Source organism: Crotalus tigris, unplaced genomic scaffold (genome assembly GCF_016545835.1).
Source record: "Crotalus tigris isolate CLP2741 ecotype Arizona unplaced genomic scaffold, ASM1654583v1 scf7180000024408.747909, whole genome shotgun sequence".
In the NCBI taxonomy this organism is placed as follows: Eukaryota; Metazoa; Chordata; class Lepidosauria; order Squamata; family Viperidae; genus Crotalus; species Crotalus tigris.
The window spans coordinates 336130-357283 of record NW_024100575.1 but is presented as its reverse complement, the minus strand read 5'-3'; the positions used below and the strand labels follow the sequence as shown (position 1 = coordinate 357283).

At 41.1% G+C, this 21154-nt stretch overlaps 1 protein-coding gene across 2 annotated transcripts in view; it reads left to right on the top strand.

Moving 5' to 3' along the window:
• The window catches only part of CDH2 (cadherin 2), a 128457-nt gene that overhangs the window by 14350 nt on the left and 92953 nt on the right, over positions 1 to 21154 (top strand). For both annotated transcript variants that reach the window (XM_039329711.1, XM_039329712.1), the window contains exon 2: positions 890 to 1004. In XM_039329711.1, coding sequence (XP_039185645.1) covers positions 890 to 1004 — 115 coding nt within the window. The remainder of the gene's footprint in view (positions 1 to 889; positions 1005 to 21154) is intronic.

Genomic DNA, 21154 nt, shown 5'->3' with positions numbered 1-21154 from the left:
GATACAAGAATCATTGCCACTCACATCAAATTATTTGGTGCTGTGTTTTGCTATGAGATATACAGGAACCTAAGATGGAAACAGATGTTAATTTTCCACTATTACGCCAATAGAAGTCCTCTTATTAAAAAGGTTTACCTTAATAAAAGAAACAGAAATCTCTCTCATGCATGGCTTGTTAAAACTAAGCTTGTGATATGTAAAGGTAAACTTATTGATTCATGAATAGATACACTTTCCCTGATATGAAAAAAAGTATCAATTCAGCCAAATTAACTATGGAAAATGGAAAGCAGTTTTCCATTCTGGTAACACAAATCTTTTATTTAGTCTTCCTGTATTATGACAAATGTTTTATGAGACATAACATGCTTTCTTAACGACATACTTGGTGTTTAGGTAGACCAACAAATTATATTTCTCCAGCTATGTACGTATATAAAGACTAAGTTGAAAAGATAAACCCAAAAATATATCGATGTTCTTAGTGATCATCTTCTTTATTGTTGTTAAAACTCACAAATGTATCATGATCAGTATCAGTACAAACTTCATTTTTTATAAGATTTAGTTCTAATGTGAAGAAATATGATTGTCCTCTCCCATAATTCTATTTCAGACTAGGTGACTGTTTTAGTTCAAACATTTGGTGGATTAACAAATCAAGTTTGCATATTATTTAGATCTTGCTGGACAAGTGAGATTTGTTCCTTCCATTCCAGTTATCAGAAAGATTAACCCTTTGCCTTTGGAATTCTAATTGCAGCCATTTGGAAACAAAGAAGCTGTTTGTACAAGATAGTAGCTAAATCACAGTTCATGCCAAGTTGAATGTTTCTCAGTTGAATGGGTTTGCAAAGTATTACATAAATTTTGTCTCGCATTTCAGGCACCTATAAAGGCAACTTGTGAAGAAGGCACATTATGCAAGACTGGATTTCCTGAAGACATTTACAATGCAATTATATCAAAGGGAGTAAACGAAGGACAGCCTCTTCTGAATGGTATTGTTGAACCTAAAACGTAGTTTCTTATTCTGTTTTATACATGGTACTCAATTCCTCTCTGAATACTGGATTTGGTGTAGTGAACTTTGAAACAATACCCATATTAGCTTTTTGGGGGGGGGGTATTCTGCAGAAATTGCTATTTATTAGAATATCCCTTGGGTAATTCACTAGATAAAATGTTTTTGTTTAATAAGTATAATTCTCAAGGTTTATTTATCAGAGAAGAATATTATGTTTCAAAATAAGTTCCACTACTACATCAGAAATTGATTTGCCTGCTATGTGGCAGACAGAACATCCATAGAAAGTTAAGACAGTGTAATATTTATTCCTTTGTATGCCTTTTTTCTAGAATAGATATTTTGTGAGTTTTGAAAGCTTTTTGTGAATTGTATGCTGACTGCTTCTACACATGGTAGGCAAACTCTACATTTGGATTTAAAATACTGCTTTGAGAGAAACACAATATCTTCAGTGTTTTTCTTTTCCCTACATATAATTTTAAATTGAACTTAACTTTTTTCATGTTTTGGTTTGCAAAAGGTTTGCAAAAGTAATGTAACATTTATTGTTGTCATATAGTTTACAAAAGCTACAGAATCAACATGCAATTATATAAATATCCTTTTAAAAACAAAACAAAACCTTGTTTGCACTTTTTCCAAATGCAGGGAAGGATGAGAATACAAATGTGAATCTGTAGAAAGACACAGACAATCATAACTTTCTCTACTCAATAATTCTCAAAATTTTAATTGGTGTTTTATTTGTTTCTGTAATTTGAAGAACAATATTCAAGCCCAGTCATTTCTCTGCTTTGCTTTCTGCCTGCCTGATTAATAGTTCTGGAGAAGTTAAAAATTTGTATATTTTATAATGCTTACATTAATATAGTAAAGGAATTGTTGCAGCATCAGTGTTGGTATACTTTGGTTAATATAATTATTTCTGCCTTTATATTTGTCCATTCTTTGTGCTAAATAATATTCATATTTATTTATATACATCTGTATATTTGACTGAAGTTTTAATGATCAGTATAGATTTTTGGCATATGAAACCATATTTTATAATTGTGAATGACATTGAAATTACTTTGTAGCTAATTTAAAAATTACAATGCTAATCAAGAAGATTGGTTTCAGCAAGTTCCAAATTTATGTTAAAAGAAAAACTAATTTGATTTATTCCATTATTTCACTCCAAAATAAATATAGTTTCATGGATCAAGAATTAAATAAAGAAAAAGATTTTTAAATGAGGCAGCAAATCAAACTGATCCTTGAAATAAAAGCTGTCTTTGTGTTTAAACTATTTTGCTCAACAGAATTTCTTGCAGTTATGTTTTTAATATTTTATTACAATAATTGATTCCCAAATCAATTTTAAGTTATTAAAAACCTGACTTAATAAAGTACTCTAAAACAGACAAGTATATTTCATATATTTGTTTAGAACTCAAATCATTTTTGAAAATAATGACAGAATATTCTGCAAAAACACTAACTAGTAGTTTTGTTTTATGGTGTGCTTTTCCCGTATAAACAAAATAAATATAAATAATATAATATTCTTAAACCAGTTCTATATTTAAGATACAAATTCATATTATCTAGGATAGAGTTCCTAACAGGTTTAAACAGAATGTTTGCAATTGATTTCTTTTATACTAATCTTATTGATGAATATTTTCCCTCTATAAAACAAAAGCTAAAAGCAAAACTTTTCACTTTTAAATGTTTCTATTCTGGATTTTTTTAACAACAACTTTTTGTAAGTAATTTGGAGCCTTAAAACAAAGCATCAAATTTTATCTAGGTCTTCGTCCTCAACTTCTAATAGGGATTGTTGAAGAAGAAAACATTTGGAAATAACAGAAGCTAAAACAATTGTACATACGTAAAGAGTAAAATCTTTGAGGAATTATGATCTTTGTTATGTATCATTTAAGAATAGTCTCAGTTAATTGGTAATAGACGGTGAGAAGCGATTTTCTTGCTCAAGTTCTATCCAGGGCAGACTCCTTTGAGCTCACTCATCCTTAAGAGAGATGAGGAAGGAACCAAGAAGTTAAATTAAAATTAAAATTAGATTAGATTAAATTAAGCTTTTCTGGAATAATTATAAATATTTGGGATCCTTGTATGCTAGTTTATCATATATTTATGACTCTGAAGCTATAGTTTATGACACTTTTTCATTGTGTCACGTTAGGATTAGCTACAGTTGAAAATTCAGGTGTAACCCTAGTTTGTAGTGAATAAAAAATTCCATAGCTGGCTATCGGTGGGAAGTAAACAAAATTGTGCCTTAGTTACATAATTGTGGTTTAGCAATATGTTCATATATATCAATTGTATGCTTCGGATTTTAATTAGACATAAAACATAAATCTACAATTCATTTGGATCAGGAATAATAATAAAACAGTCTCATACTGGTTATTTAAAATGAAGTAGTTCTTTTTTTTTCTTTAATACCCATGCTCCAAAAATGAGTACTTTTCAAGGCCTTCACATACATTTATTTTCAAATACTGTATTTATTATAAAGGAATACAGTCATAAATTCAATATACTATTGCCCCTTCCGTTCAAGAATCTCCATTTCCATTTTGTCCAGAAATCAAAGACTTTCCAATTTTAAAAATAAATGATTTGGGGAAAACACCAGACTTATTTTTCAGTAAATACCATTAGCAGTTTAGTTGATGACAGATTGACTGTGCTCCGCTTTTATTTAATGCCTAATTTTTAACAGCTTCTCCCACCATATGCTGAAATATATTGGGACTTTAGCTTCCAAGAATTCCTACCAAGTATGGAAGCCCCAAATATCTGAAAGGCATTAGATTACAATTTTTTCCATTAATGATGTCTTCACATTACATTACCATATTATGACCTTATTGCTAAAAATAAAAGCATGATCTATTTATCATTTATTAGTACAAACTAGTTTGAAGTAATTGAGTCAGTAGGTTTCTTCACCTGAATTCCAGAATCTTCTATATTTTCAATGAGAAAGGGTGTATAAATTAATTAATTAATGAATTAATTAAATACATACATACATACATGCAAATGGTTAGTACTTTTCTTAAGCATATGAGGCAACCACTACTTTGAAACATTCGATGATATATTCAAAATATGCTTGCTTAAAAGCAGTTTATATTTTGTTTTATAATGAATCATCCTATGGATTAACAGGAGTTACTTGACATCGTTTTTTTTTTTCTTCACAGAGTAACATCTTAGTCAAACTATTTTAATGGTTAATTTTCATAAAAGCACCGACATGCTTGAAAGCACATCATTTGCTGGTTTAAAGGCATCGTTGGATGGCTTTGACTTAAAATTTAATTACGCTGTCATTTTGAAGTACTGTTGTTGTCTAAAGTCCAATTTCTGGTTATTAAACTGGATGCATGTGACAACGGAAGTTAAGTGTAATTTGCAGAGAACCAGAATGTGGGTTTGGGGGAGGGGAAGAGTTCTAGGACTTGACACAAAATTCTGTAAATTCATTTAAGTTCTTGGGACTGATTCAGATTTATATCAATGTAAGATTTGAATTTTGCACTTTAATTCTTATGTATTTTCTGTAGAAATTGATGTAGTTTAAAGATTAAACTGTCAGTTTGTTGAAAAGGTAGAGATTTTATTTTGTTAGCAGTAAAATACAGAGAAAAGACAGATAAACTAGCTAAACTTTTCAGTTGTTTTTCTTCCTATTGAAATTTAAGACAGGCAATTTCTGTACATTGTTTCTCTTCAAAGTATAAAATTTATCTTAAAAAAGACTTCCAGTAGAAAACAATTCCATATCTTCTGAATGCCTTCTTACATCCCTGCATTCCTACATGAACCTTGGCAACATTACACTTTTATCAGCAGATGCAGCATTATTTCAAATTCAGCTTGGATCAGTTACAATGGGGGGAAATGTGCATTTTATTTTTTTCTCCATAAGTATTTTTTGAAACTTGTTGATTATAATTAAACTGATGTATATTTTTTGAAAAAGTATTACTGAAATATTTTTTCTAATACAGGTAATTTCTTAATATTTTTATAAATTATATATTTTTTCTTATTTTTAGGGAAGGGACATTCATTTCAATTTTTCAAAATCAAACTAATTGCATAATTCTTTTAATGTCATAAGTCATAATGTCATAAGTCAAATTTTACATTAGGCCTGTTCATTTAATGTAACAAGAAAATTCAAATGTGCTTTTGTATACTGTATAATTTGAAATTATATAGTTTTGCATTTTCCTTATTATATGAATTTTTTGCCAATTTTTTCCAAATGCATAGATTTCTATATGCATTTTTCCTAAAGTATCCACATTCTTTAAAAGATAACTGCATCACGAAATTCAGAGGAAAATGATTTTTTCAGTTTCTGTATTTATGTTTCTTTATAGCTGTAATTACTTTTTATTGTCTATATTTTAACTTATTTTAATAGTGCATTCTATGAAGATGATCAAATGGATAATATAAAAAGCTATTCCTTTTTTGGCTATTGCCAACTGTGTTTTGATAAGCCAAGTGCTTAAGATGCTGGCAGAAGAAAAGTGATTAACAACATTATTCTCAAATTAATATTTCTAGGTTATTTTCTAGAATAAAAAACTTTACAAAATGACTTTCACATAAAAGACCATATACATGTGCCAGTTTTAGTGAAACTTGCATCCAGATTGATAGGTTTTTTTCAAAAAAATTGGACCAATTTAAGGATAATAGTGTATCATAGCTGTTGGCCTTGATGGCATTGTGACTACCTCTGAAGGCATTCTGCGGAAAGACTATTGGAGATCCTTGTGCAGTTGTTTGGCCACTGGAGATGGGCCAGGAGTCTGATCCAGCAGATTACTGCTTATGGTCTTCCTCAGAAGAGTGCTGGTAAGACTGGAGATTTTTGACATTAATGTGTTGGTTTTCTATAAGGAATGAAATTGCCCAGTTTGATAAATAGCATGAGTTGTACTGTGCCCTACAAAAAACAGTTAGTACCTGATTAAAAGGGAATAATAAAAGTTGAAGGTCATGAAATGTCTTAATTATCAACAAATATGTTTCCACATATCAACAAATGTGAAAGCTATTTGGCCAATTCACTAGTATTCTTAACAGGAGTGCTGTTTGTGCACATGAGAAGTGTTGAAAGAGTCACGCCTAGCTTTTGAAAGGAGATGGCCCAAAGACACTTTGAACAATGGCTTTAGATGACAGCTTCTCTAAAGGATTCTATGAGTCCTAACGTTCAGTCAGCATTATTTGTCTGAATATCACCAGCTCCCATCTTTATATAAATAAAAATATTGAACATAATAATAAGAAATTATTTGTTAATTATTTGTTTTGAATAGCACTTTTTAAAAAAAAGCATTTAGCTTCTATAGTAGTCCCAAAATGTTTTTCTTTCTAATAATAGTGGCAAAATAATAAACATTACCCAATATTCTTTATACTACTATACTCCTTGTTTTTTAGACATAAATCCACATTTCAGCAACACATGATGAGAACTGTGGATAAATGTTTGGGCAGGTTTTATAGATTGCTTTAGCAGGGAGAGAAGAAACACAGATGAAAGCCAAGAGGGAACATATTGTCTAAAGTAGGCAGATATCTGTTTTCTAGTTGCAGCTTACTATTAACAAATGTGAGCACAGCAGGAGATAGAGCAGGAAGTGTAGTTAAGTGGTATATTAATTGTCCTTTCTAAAGGAATGGAGCTTTAGATGGAACAGAGATAGGGTATGGAATCAAAAAAACACTTACACTAAAAAAACAGTGTGAGTAAAGGAAGAAAATTAGTATAAGTTATGGGTCTGAATGCCTGTTTTGAGGAGCCTTATGTCCTAGTTTTACTTGTTCTCAGTAACAAAATGCAAAGAAATAATTTTCCACTAATTTTCTGTAGGAAACTAAATGTGACTATTTAAAAACAACAACAACAAAAAACAAATAGAAGCCATCCTCCAACAAAAAGCAAAAACTCTCCCAATTATTTCAGGGCCTATGATTAGCAGAACTCAATGGGACTTTGAGTTGATTGATTATGATGTGTTACATTTTTCTCAGATGTTTCTGATCATTTTATTCTATTTTTTTTGATAGAATTTTATATCTTTTTTTGTAAGTTAGCTAGGTATAAATCCAATAAATATATAAAAAGTGCAAATGTGTTAAATGGAAGATAGAAAATTACTAGATAAATATAATTTGTTTTTAAATGGCAAAATTTGGAGTTGCTTAAAATGCTAAAAAGAAATTAGCTCAGTGTTATAAAACGGTTATCTTGATTCTGAAGTACTGTAGACAATTTTATCTTTGGTGCTTGGCTGGTGAACTTTCTGGTATGCTCAGCATCCAACTGATCTCTTTATTTGGGAATGGAATGTTATTCAAAGTACAAATGTGCTTCTCCCACCCCAGGCAACCTCCTTCAGGTTGTTATCACATTTACTAAAAATGGCATGGGATCAGACACAGCTATTTGAATATAAAAGGATAATATTAAAAAAATGTTCTATTTCATATAGCAATTCTGCATTATTAAGTAATTACTTTAATTCTCCAGCATGATTGGATGGAGAATCCACAAGTGGGTTGTCTTAATCTTTCTGCTCAAATAAGATTAAGTCTGGAAAGTTGTCACGCCTCTGCTGTGCAAGAGCACCCCAGTTTTCGACTTAGTCTCTTGCTCAGCAGACGCGTAATTACTCCTTTCTACATTTAGCAGCAGGTTGTACAATTCCCTTGTGGATTTCTTTCCTAAATTGCTGTTCTGAAATTAGACTCAATCAAATCTTTAAATTATAATTGGACATTACATCTAGCTAGGGAAGCTTCCTTGATTGCAGGATTTCCCTGCAGGCTGCTGCCTGCCTAGGATTGGGGATGGGTCTCCTTACACACGAGTCGTTCTGCCGCTCGTAAATTGACTGGTGCTGACCGGCGCTGACGTGACCATCTCAAAGTTCTGCTGACCGGTGCTGAGCTCTGGCGCTCTAAATTGTTGCACCAGACCGGAGGTTTGCCGGAGGCAGATTCATCGGCCTCGACGCTGTTTAAACGACTCTCCTTAGCCTTAAACTACCCTCCTCGGCCTGCAGGAACCCTCTGGCGGCCGTTTTTTTCTACCTTTCTTAAGCCAACTGTCCAGCTTTTCAACGCAGCACAGACTCTTGTGGAAAAATTTGGGCAGGATTCCTTGGGGGATTCCAGAAACAGCACCAAACGCCACTAAATTCGTTCCCCTGCTGATCGGCTCATTGCCGAAGTCAGCGTTCTGCCTAAGAACTTACTGTAATTTCTGTGGCTTTCCCTGAGCGCGAAAATTGTGCGGCCGCCATTTTGGTGAGGCTCAACAGCTGGGTTTGTATTCCAGCCTCAGAGCTTATAGAGACAGTTGATTTTGGCGTGAATTCAACGCGGACACCATTTTGGACGATTTCAATCCCATTGCTGCCCTTTTGAGATTCAACAGGCACTTCTGAGGAGGGCAATCTCGTCCCAACAGGGACGCATTGCCTACATAATTACCCCCCACCCCCCTTTTCTTTCAACCCCTCAATAGCCAGATACCTAGAATTAGGTATTCTTTGAGGGAGGTGACTGATCACCGGTCACTTACAGCACTGGGAGGGCACGAAGACACGGGAATTGGCTCCACTAAAGCGCTTATCTCTATCAGCCACCATTGAAAGGTACATTAGCTGGAGAAGCTCTTTATTCAGGAGTGCCACATAGATTGGCTCCAGCATCACAGTTGGAAACGAATTGCCCAGTTAGGATGGCAGATAACTACATTCCTCCACCTGCACAGAGCATTACTGACTCCTCCGCCAGAAAGAAACACAAGTCCTCCACAATGGAGGCGGCAGGGAGGCTTAAGGCAAAAGCCAAAGCTCAATCCTCCAAAAAGCCTTCCAAAGCAGCTGAAAGGGAGGCCAGCAGGCATCATCAGGCCTTAGAAAGGGAATTCTCCAAGGCACAAAGGCTGACTCCAGGTGAGACAGCATTTAACATGCCTGCTCCACCTGTGATGTCACTATTTGAACCTCAGTTGGTTTCTCCTACTATAGCCCCACAGGCATGGTCCCCCCAAAGGGAGACCGTGCAGGTAGAACCCATCATTCCTAGCCAGAATTTAGATTCTCAAAGGGTTGCCACTCCAGGACAATCCAGGGCACAAGCTATTTTTACACCCACAGCAGCAGGGCTTCGCACCACCGAACCACAGGCAGCATGGTCAGATCATTTCCAAGCAATGATGGCTCAAGCCTTTGCCCAGGCTATGGCCTCTTCTGTTTATCAGAGGACCCAGCAGGAACCTGCAGCTCCATCGAGGTCACACCCCCAAACAGAGGCCCCTACACTTCCTCATTCGGACCCCTCGATCGGATCCTACTTCCAGGACAAGGAATAGGACTCTTAGGACTTCGAGCCGTCGGGATTTCTTCTGTCGGATGATGAGAAGACCTCTCCATCAAATCCGTCACCTTTCACCGGCTTGTTTGACCAATCCTTGTTTGGCTCACTGCTTCTAAAAGCGTGCACTTCAGCTAACATTGCTCCGGAACAGGAGGCTAAACCGGCTCCCTCTACATCTCAGGACTTGAATCCATTGTATTCTGAGCCAGGGGTACCACAGAAGCACATTCTCTGCCCTTCCTTCTTTCGCAACACGGTTCAGAAGAAGTGGGCGAACCTGAGATCCCTCCTTATTCTGGGGGCTTCAGAGAAAAAACTCTTCAATGTGGCCCCTTCCTTCTCATCCTTATTAGAGGTCCCTCTAGTGGACGAACCATTAAACTCTCTTTTTTCTAACCCCACTATTCCAGGGGACATGACCGAGGCTCTCAAGGCCGAGGACAAGAGATTTGAATTGGCCTTATGCAAATCCCATCAGGCTTCGCCATTGTCAGTAAAGGCGTCTACATCCCTGGCCTTTTTCGCCCGAGCCTCCATCTGGTTGCGTGAATTCCAAGATTTGATTCCCCCAGACCAGGTTCATGCCCATCAGAACCTGGGTAAGTTAATGGCCACATCGCAATATATGGCGGATGCTTCCCTCCATACAGCGAGGTATTCCTCACATGCCATAGTGGCAGATGTCTCAGTCCATAGGCTACTGTGGCTTAAGCAGTGGCATGCGGACTTGAAAGCCAAGTGGTGTCTGGCCACTACCCCTTACAGTGGGGGACATCTTTTTGGTGAGGCCCTCAATCCTTACCTGGTTGAGGGTAAGGACAAACGCAAGGTCATAATGCATATGAACAGGAGAGGGGATAAGAGATCTGGTGGTGGGGCAATACAGCATTACTTTCGCAGGCAGTCCTTTCTTTCGGCTTCCACTTGGGACTGGCCTCAAAATCCTTGCCCCTTTCCTCCAAGAGCAGATCGTCCCCAGAGCCGTCCTGCACCCAGGGCCAAGGCGCAGTTCCAGACCAGGCGGTCCTTTCGGGGCTAAGGAGGACATCCCTTTAGAAATACCAAGTGACTCCAGGGACGCTTCTCCTATAGGGGTTGACTATCACTCTATGCCAATGTATGGGAAGCCACTACCACAGAATGCTGGGTGTTAAACACCATTACTCATGGTCTAGCCTTGGAATTTTGGTCCATTCCTCCAGATCACTTTTGGTCTTGCCCTACCCCCAAGAACGCTATCAAAGCAAGCCTCATGTCGAAGGCCATTTCCCATTTATCGCAAATAAGGGCCATAGAGCCAGTTCCAGAGGATCAGAAGGGACTGGGGTTTTATTCCAATCTTTTTGTCGTCCCAAAGTCTTCAGGGGGCTGGAGGGCAATTTTGGACTTAAAGCGGTTGAAGTACTACCTAACTTACAGAAAGTTCAAAATGCAATCGCTCCAGTCAATCCTAGCCAGCATCAGGAAGGGGGATTTCCTGACATCGATAGACCTCACAGAGGCATACTTGCATATCCCATCCTTCCTGGGCATCACAAGTTCCTCAGGTTTTGCCATGCCCATCAACACTACCAATACAGAGCACTTCCATTTAGTCTCTCCTCGGCCCCCCGAGTATTCACAAAAATATTGGCCGTGCTGGCCGCCCACCTAAGACAAATTCCAATACGGGTCCAGTGTTAACCTGGATGATATTCTGATCCAGTCTCCATCTTCCAGTTGGCCCAATCGGATCTATCCTTTACCATCAGAACCCTTCATGCTCACGGGTTTTCCGTCAACTTTCAGAAAAGCCAGACGGTCCCATCAACCCGTCTCCTTCATTTGGGGGCGGTCATAGACACAGACACTTGTATGGTCTATCTGTCACAGGATCAGTGGGACAGCATACGGGCCCTAGTTCGTCAGGTCCGCAGGGAGAGGGTGGTCATCCTGACAATGTTGTCTCAGTTCTTGGGGAAGATGGTGTCCTGTATAGCAACTGTACCATGGGCACGGCTCCATGCCAGGGACCTACAGTGGCTTTTGCTCCCATTTCAAAGGTTGCGCATCAGTGCTTCCAACCAGAAGGTATGAGTTCCGCGTTGAATTCCCTTTGGTAGTGGGCTTCCCCAGCAATGACGAAGGGCACTTAGTTCAAGGAACCAGTCAGACTCCCCCTGACCACGGATGCCAGTTTGTTCGGCTGGGGAGCGCATCTTCAGTTGGAGCTGGCTCAGGGTCGATGGTCCAAGACAGAATTGAAAAACAACATAAACTCGTTGGAGCTCCGGGCCATACAACTGGCCTTATGCCACTTCAGCAGCAGGGTGGCGGGACAGCATGTCATGGTGCTCAATATTGCTGCAAATGCTCACATGAACAGACGGGACCAGGTCCAGGCCTCTCATGAAGGAGGCCCATTTGTTGGGGTCTTGGGCAGAGAACAATCTTGCTTCCATCAGGATGGAACATATCTTCGGAGTGGCAAATCAGCAGGCGGATTCCTTGAGCAGATCAACAGTGGACCACTCCGAGTGGCACCTGGACCCTGGCTTGTTCAGAGAGATCACGGACTGGTTTGGCCATCCGACCTTAGACCTCTTTGCATCTCCAGCCAATTCCCAACTCCCAAGATTTTTTTCCAGGTTCCCATCTCTGAGAGCAGAAGAGACGGATGCCCTTCGCAGTCCCTGGCCCAGGGAACTGCTGTACGCATTTCCTCCCCTACCTCTACTTCCAGCGATGATCTGCAAGGTCCTGCATGAACGGGCAGAGGTCATTCTGATTACCCCGCATTGGCCGAGACCCCCGTGGTTCGCCGACCTGATGGAGCTTTCCATGTTCCGCCCTTGGAGGATTCCTTCGGGTCGTGTTGCCCTCAGCCAGGGAGTCCTTCAGCATCCAGATCCTCAGTGGCTTCAACTAATCACTTGGAACTTGAGTGGCAGGCCTTGACCCGAGATTAATATTTGTCGAGGGTGATTGCCATGATCCAACAATCCAGGCGCCTCTCCACGAATAGGATTTATGATATCACATGGAGAAACTTTTGTCTCTGGTGTGCAGGACACAAGGTGGAACTCTCAGACTCCACTATCCCGATAGTTCTAGAATATCTGATGGATGGGCTGGACAAGGGGTTATCCCCAGGCACCTTCCGCAGACAGGTTTTGGCCCTATCTACGATGCTCCTGTGTGACAAGTCCGCCCCCTTGGCACACCACCCTATGGTGCATTCCTTCCTAAAAGGGGTGTCTAATTCCAGGCCAGCAGCAGTCCGGCATTATCCCTCTTGGGACTTACCCCGGGTCTTACAGGCCCTCACCTCGCCACCCTTTGAACCCATTACCACATGCACTCTGAGGTTGCTGTCTATGAAGGTGGCTTTCCTTGTAGCAGTCACGTTGGCCCGGCAGATTTCAGAGCTGGCTGCCCTCTCCGTCAGAGAGGGCCTGTGCGTTTTCTAGGCAGACAGGGTGACCCTGCATCTGGACCCTTCATTTATTCCCAAGGTTAATTCCTTGTACCATAGGTCCCAGGAAGTAGTGTTTCCGAACTTCTGTCCTAATCCCTCTCACGAGCTAGAAAGACAATGGCATACTCTGGACGTTCACAGAGCCCTGCGATGGTACATGAAATGGACTTCTGCCTTCCGTAAATCCGAGGCACTGTTCGTTTCCTTTCAGCCCTCTTCCATGGGTCAGAAGGTTTCCTCCATGACCATTGGGAGGTGGATTAGGGCTTGCATTGCCCAAGCATACCGGTCACAATTGTTAACCATCCCTGGCCGCATCACTGCTCATTCCACCCACAGTGCTGCTATATTGGCGGCTTAGGCGACCCAAGCTTTTATCGTGGAGATCTGCAGGGCGGCGATGTGGTCCTCAACTTCCTTGTTTGTCAAACATTACAGGATTGACAAATTTGCCTCCTCGGATGCCTCATTTGGACGGAGGGTATTACAGCAGGTGGTGTCTGCCACTGGAACTCAGGCCCAAACTAATCCCCCCTCTTAGGGACAACAGGGCTTTCGTATATCCCACTTGTGGATTCTCCATCCAGTCATGCTGGAGAAGGGGTGTTGCTTACCTGAACACCTTTTTTCAGCATGATAAGAGAATCCACTCCCTCCCTTTTAATGTCTGTTTAATCCTGTGTCCAGTATAGGATGAGCATACGCGTCGGACTAACATCTGTGCCTCGCCTTAGTAGCAAACTGGGGTGCTCTTGCACAGCGGAGGCGTGACAACTTTCCAGACTTAGTCTTATTTGAGCAGGAAGATTAAGACAACCCACTTGTGGATTCTCCATCACGCTGAGAAAAGGCATTCAGGTAAGACAACGCCCCTTCACATGCAAGGCTGGGAATTAATAAAAATTCTTCTAAAACCATTGAGGGTAGAAAAAATTCACAATTTCAACTTTATAAATATTTGTATCCCACATTTATTATTTTTATAAATAAATCAAGGTAGAAAGCATCCCTATTTTCCCCACAACAACATCCCTATTTTCCCCACAACAATTTTCCCTACAACAACCCAAGTGAGTTGGGTTGCGAGAGCATGTTACTGGCCCAAAGTCATATAGCTGGCTTTTACGCCTAAGGCAGGACTAGAACTCACATTCTCCTGGTTTCTAGCCTGAGGTTTTAACCACTAAACAAAAGTGGCTCTTCAATAGAACATGACAATATCTCTAGATAGATAGATAGATAGATAGATAGATAGATAGATAGATAGATAGATAGATAGATAAACTTTAAATGTTGCATTAGCTTCAGTAACCACCATGATGATTCCATCATCTATATTTTTTTTGTTCACACTTTTGATTTGCCACAATGCAGATAAAAGAACTATTGATGAGTAACTTCCAAATTGCTTCATGTGAAATTAATATTTTTTTAACAAAAGTTATATAAATTGAAGACTCATTTATAAATTGGGAAACTATTGTTGTCCAACAATACCATGTATAAATTCTTAGACCATTTCCAGAAATATCTGCAGGAAGGTGGGATATGTCAATGAACAATGAACGTGGTATGATGCTGCAACACTGCTTTCATCATTCTGATTAGAAGAGCCAGAATTTACGGATCGTTTCCATAAGTCAGCCAGTCTCAATAAATAAAACTGGCATTCTGAATAACACGTTATAAGACACTAAATCGATAACAATACAAATTTATTTATTTATTTATTTATGAGACTTATATACCGCTTTAAGTTGAAGCACTCTCTAAGCGGTGTACACCAGTAAGCAATGTATATATATATTTACATTGCCCCCAACAATCTGGGTCCTCATTTTACCTACCCCGGAAGGATGGAAGGCTGAGTCAACCTTGAGCCAGTGATATTTGAACCACTGACCTGCTGAACACAGTCAGCTAAAGTGGCCTGCTAACTGCTGCGCTCTAACTGCTGCGCCACCTCGGCTCTTCAGTGTTTGGAATGGTATACACAAGTTTTCAAAAGAATAAAAGTAGAGAATAGAAAGTTAAATCTTCTTATAATTATGGTTGGAATTTTTTTGAAAGTGTAATTCTGTTATTTAAAAAATAATAATATATGTTTTATACTTTAAAAAGTGTTGTATAATTTCCATAGAAAGGAGAATTCACCAATGGATTGCTAACCTGCTATCTGATGAGAGCCAAACCTGATACGTCTTCAAGAGCTGAGACCAAGTTAAGACTGGATCTCCTAGCAAGAGGGGCATGTCAAGTTAGGCTACTTGGTCTCAAGAGCAGGCAGACAGAAAACCCATTGGTGGATTCTCCATCTCCTGTACTGGAGGAAATCCATGCTGCTCGATGTGTAGCTGTAAATATTAATAAACTCATAACTAAACACATTGCCAAAGCATGATGGTTAGGTGGCATAAAAGAATATAAAATGATTACATACATAATTCTAAGAAGGCTATTGGTATAATAGATTTAAAACTGTAAACTGATAAAATTTAGTAGTCCCAGCCTTTTTCCTCTAAATTGACTAAATGCTAATTGGAATCCTCCCTTGATTTGCAAATTCTAATTTGGAATCCCCCCTTACCTTTCTCATAGCTCTGGGATCAGTGCTACTTTGGATCACTTTGGTCAATGCTATTTGGGGAGTGGGGGGGGGAGGCTTCTGCAACTTTCCTTCCCTCTTTCCCCAGGGCTCTGGGGAAAGATTTCGGACAGGCTTTGCCTAGGATATCCCTTGTTCTCCCCCCATTTCTTAAACAACTGAGCAGAATCTCGTGCTGCAGGCTTGAGATTCTTAGTTGAATTCGGGGCCTCTAGATCATCTCCGGTAGCCGGGAACACCTGTGCATGCCATTTTGGTTGCCGTCTAAGGCAACGAACTCAAAACTAACTTTTTTTGCCTGCCGTTCGGAGGCTACCTTGCTGAACTTGTTTTTGGCACAGCGCTTAGCGCTGCCATGACATCCGGCCCCAGCACCTGTGATCTTCATTTCGAAACCTCCGGTGCCGTTTCCAACAGGGAGCACGTTGCGGCCGCCATTTTGGGGCCACTGCCCAGGGCACGAAGTAAATAAAACACTTTAAATTTTCACTCGTTTGGGGTCTTCTCCTCATTGTTCGGGATAGGCCGCTTGTGCTTTGGGGGTTAGGGTCCTTCGGCCCCACTGCAGCCCCGTTAATTTAGCAGCATCTTGACGGACCCACCGCAACTGCCATTTTGAAAAATGCCACGCTGTCCTCCATCTAGGCCACATTGCAGCCCTGCCTAAGTGACTGTCTGCAGGCCTCTTCACATTACCATAGTGGAATTTTCTTGACAGATTGGGCCAAATTTTCTAACCATTCTTCATTGCAAATTATTTATTACAATTGACCACATTGTCCAGCCGCCATTTTGAACCTAATTCTTTCTTGCCAGGCCTTTTCTCAGGCCCTCTACGCCCTTCATTGGGAGTTTTTGCCTTTTCTGGTAGACCTTGACTGGCCACCTAAGGCCTCCGCGCGGAGCCCAGAGCGGGTCCCCAACCGTGCCTTCGGCATCTGACTCAATTGCCGTGATCAAAGCCCAGATAGATTCTTTTTGGTCAGGAGGTCAGGGATGCAGTCTTGTTACTTGTTCCAATTTCGCTTTCGCCAACTGCTTGCCTGCCAGAGCTTCGTCTCAGTTTTCCTGAGACTGCTCAACCAGGATGGAGGACTCAACGATGCCTCAACCCATGGGCACTGCCTCCCCATCCTCCAGTTACGGCTGCCACAAATCCTCTAATCAGGAGGCGGCAGGCAAGCCCAAATTTAAGACTAAGACCACTCTCAAGAAGCCTTCCAAGTTGGCGGAAAAGCAAGCCAGCCGTAGGCACCAGACTCTGAAGAAGAGGTTCTCCAGAGCTCAGAGGCAGGCCGGATTAGAGGCGGATCAAATGGCGGCCCCTGAATTTGACCTTCCCTTAGGCCAGTGTTTCTCAACCTTGACAATTTTAAGGCATGTGGACTTCAACTCCCAGAATTCCGCAGCCAGCAACGCTGGCTGTGGAATTCTGGGAGTTGAAGTCCACATGCCTTAAAATTGTCAAGGTTAAGAAACACTGTCTTAGGCCCTTCAACTTTGGCTCAAGGCGTGTGGTCCCTCACAGGGACGCCTGTCACGCTCAGCTCTCCTTCCGCATTGGTTCAACACACAACAACATCTCCAGATTCAGCCTCAGAGGCCATCTTCACTTCTACAGCCACAGGACTCAGGGGACCGGACATCGGAGACATTTTCTCTGACTGCCGCCTTGAGGCCTTGCTATCCAAGGTCGTGGACCGAGCTCTAGCAGAACGGTCCTTCCATCCACCTGGTCAGGGAACTTCCACATCAGCCATGCCACCTTATGTTCCTCCTATGGGGCTCCCTATACTTCAGGAGCCCACGTCTCCCACACACTCCTCCATGAGGGGCTATTCTTCCCCGCAAGTTGAGGAACAGCTGGACTTTAATCTGTCAAAGGAGGAGGAACTTCCCCCTAGCCCTCCCCTTCGGGAGGCCTGTTCAATCCAGCCCTGTTTCTTACACTGCTTCGCAAGGCCACATCAACGGCAAACATAGGGTCCGATCAGTTCCCTCAGTCGCAGGCAACATCGGATTCCAGCCCAAATCTGATATTTTTTGAAATGGTGGCAACCCAACATCACGTTCCGTGCCCCTCTATTTTTCTTAAAGGAATCAAGAAACAATGGGCCTCCCCTTCCTCCTTTCCTTCTGTAAGCGGGACTGACAAAAAAATATTTAGCACCTCCACAGACCTCACTGATGCACTGGAGGTCCCCAAGGTAGACGAAGCCTGGACCACTCTGGTATCCCAGATTGCAGTCGCTGGGGACATGTTGGAGGTGCTCAAAGCGGATGACAGAAAATGGGATCAAATTTTCCGGAAGACCCATTAATCAGCAGCATTGGCAATTAAAACGGCCACTTGTGCATCCTTTTTTGTCCGGACTACCCTTTTATGGCTTCGTCAGCTTCAGGCCAGAGTCCCTGCTAAGGAGATTCGGACACACCAGGACTTAAGCAAAATGGTGGCGGCCACTGAGTACGCTGCAGATGCAACACTTCAGTCAGCCAACTTTGCCTCTAGGTCTCTAGCATCCAACATCACAGCCAGAAGGATGCTATGGCTGAAACACTGGCAGGCTGACGCCAAAGCCAAATGGCATCTAGCGACTGCTCTCTATCTGGGCAATAATTTATTTGGGGATGCCCTGGCTCCATACCTTGTGGAAAACAAGGACAAGTGGAAGGTCATGGCTCACTTGAACAAATGGTCCAACAAACGTCCCGCTCCATATTTTCGTAGGCAGTCCTTTCGGCCGGCAGCAGGCCCAACAGTTACTCAGCTATCCTAGGATTCGCGCCTTCATCAAGGGTGTGTGCAACACCAGGCCTCCCGTGGTACACAGGTACCCCTCTTGGGAATTGCCTCACGTCCTTTGCGCTCTAACAAAACCACCCTTTGAGCCTATAGCTACTATTTCGTTGCGGAACCTGTCTCTTAAGGTTGCTTTCTTAATTGCCATCACGTCAGCCAGACATATCTCTGAGCTGGCTGCTCTATCGGTCAAGAATGACCTTTATATCTTTCACAGCGATCGGATGGTCCTTCGCCTGGACCCTGCCTTTGTGCCCAAGGTAAACTCGTTCTTCCATAGAGCACAAGAAGTCATCTTGCCAAATTTTTTCCCCAATCCTTCCCATGATTTGAAGCAGCAGTGGCACACACTGGACGTCCGCAGGACACTGAGGTGTTACATGAAGTACACGGAGCCTTTTTGTAGATCTGAGGCCCTATTTATCTCCTTCCGTTCAGTTTCTCTGGGACAGAAGGTTTCCGCTGGCACTTTTGGCAGGTGGATCAGGGCCTGTATCATGGAGGTGTACCAGTCCTCTTCCCTCCCGGCTCCAAGTCATCTTACTGCCCATTCCACCCACAGTGCGGAGACCTTTGCGGCATGGGCCACTCAGGCATCCATCGAGATTTGCAGGGCTGCGACATGGTCCTCGCCCTACCCGTTTGTATGCCATTACAGGATTGACCGCTTCGCTTCAGTGGAAGCCTCCTTTGGTCGGGGGGTCCTTCAGCAGGTGGTCTCTGGGGACGTAGATCCAGCCTTATCTGTTTCCCACCCTTAGGGACAGTGAGGCTTTGGTATGTCCCATTGGTGGATTCTCCATCTCCTGTACTGGAGAAGGGGTGTTGTCTTACCTGAACGCCTTTTCTCAGTACGGAGATGGAGAATGCACACCCACCCTTTAGGTCAGTTAGGCCGAATTTAAGGGTTTGAGAGCCAACACCTCGTCCACCTTCAGCCACTTTCGCCCTCGTTAAGACTGGATCTCCTAGCAAGAGGGTGTGTGTCAAGTTTGGCTACTTGGTCTCAAGAGCAGGCAGACAGAGAAAACCCATTGGTGGATTCTCCATCTCCGTACTGAGAAAAGGTTCAGGTAAGACAAAGCCCCTTCAACTTCCAATTGATGGAGAAATGCAATCTGACTTTTTGTTCCTTTATTTTCCTTTGAGTACTGTTACTTAGTATTATTCTTGCAAATAATGATTTCATATGATTGTACACCACTGTGTATCAATTGTTAAGTGATTCTTGAAATAACTTACAAAATGGAACATTATAAAACAGAATAAAATTACTTCTAATGGTGACTTAAAACATAATGTATTAAATGAAATAATACTATTTATACATTTATTCAATTTCTATACAGTAGCTGTGACTATAGTCTTAACTATGTAAAATATTTGATACCATTCATTTTTTATTAATCTGATGTTCATTCTTATGAATGATGTTGCTGATTTTGATTTAGCTCTACTGTGTGTATTGATTTAAGCCATTTCAGCCTCATATAAAGAAAGAGTAGAAAATGATGATAATAACTGTTTATTTAGGCAGGCAAGCAGTGTGTAATTCCTATGACTTCCAGCAACAAGCCTTTTTCTGCTTTACAATAAAATATGCATACTTTTTTTTAAAAAAAAGCCTAATCTAATTTTCTACAGAATTGGTTTTCCTATGATTTAATTATTGAAAATAAGTTTATAAATAATCGTGACTAATATGATTATAACTTTTGGATATTTATGATCCTGAATCAAAGATTTAATAACAGAAGCAACAATACAATTAAAAACATTCATTCCTTCCTTCATTCATTTATTTATTTATTGTATCTTACCCCATCATTAAATTTTAGCTAATTTACATTATAAAAACATTAAGGGAGCCTATAATGGATATTAGGATTCAGGCTGGGTCATAGCACTGATGTAACATTGGTCATACTTTTCAATGATCTTAGGATGGGGATAATACAGGCATCCTGGCTTCTTTGATGTCTCATCAGCCTTCAGTACCATTAATCATAGTATCCTTCTGAGATGGGAGTGGGAAGCATGGTACTGTAGTGGTTATCTTTTATCTGGTGTTGATTTCAATCATCATTGGTAGAGGATGATTGTCAAAAATCCCCATTTTGTAGATATATATCTACACTGGAGATAAAAGGCTTTTGATGAGGTTCCACCCAGGCAGGTGTTATCCACTGACTCATCCTGTTTAGCTCCCTTATTCACCAGGGAACTGGAGGAGATGAAGCAGCAGAAGAGATGACTTGGCACTTTGATGAAATAAGATGAAAGATGAATCTGACCAAGCAGAGGTTTGTTCAGGCCTACTCTCTGGTGATAAGGGATGATTTTGTGATACCTGCCATGTTTTCCCGAAAATAAGACTCTGTCTTATTTTGTTTTTTTCCTCCAAAAGAGGCACCAGGTCTTATTTTCAGGGGTATCTTTCCCACATCTCGCGGCAGCGACAGCCCTTCCCAGCCGGCCCACTTCTTCTGCGTCCAAAGGAGTAGCTTCATTCTGCAGCTGAGAATGGCGCTCTGGCCTGCATTTTGCAGTCAGGCCTTCTGAAAAGTCTGGAAAGGCCTCTGACTGTGAAATGCAGGCTGCAGCTCCATTCTCAGCTGCAGAATGAAACTGCTCCTTTAGCCACAGAAGAAGTGGGATTGCGAGGCAAGTGTGTGTGTGTTTTAGGTGTGTATCTCCCCCTAAAACTAGGGCTTAGTTTTGGGATAGGTCTTATAATAGGCCCATCCAGCCCCCCAAAATCAAGCTAGGGCTTATTTCCAGGATAGGTCTTTTCTTTCAGGAAAACACGGGAGCAGCTTT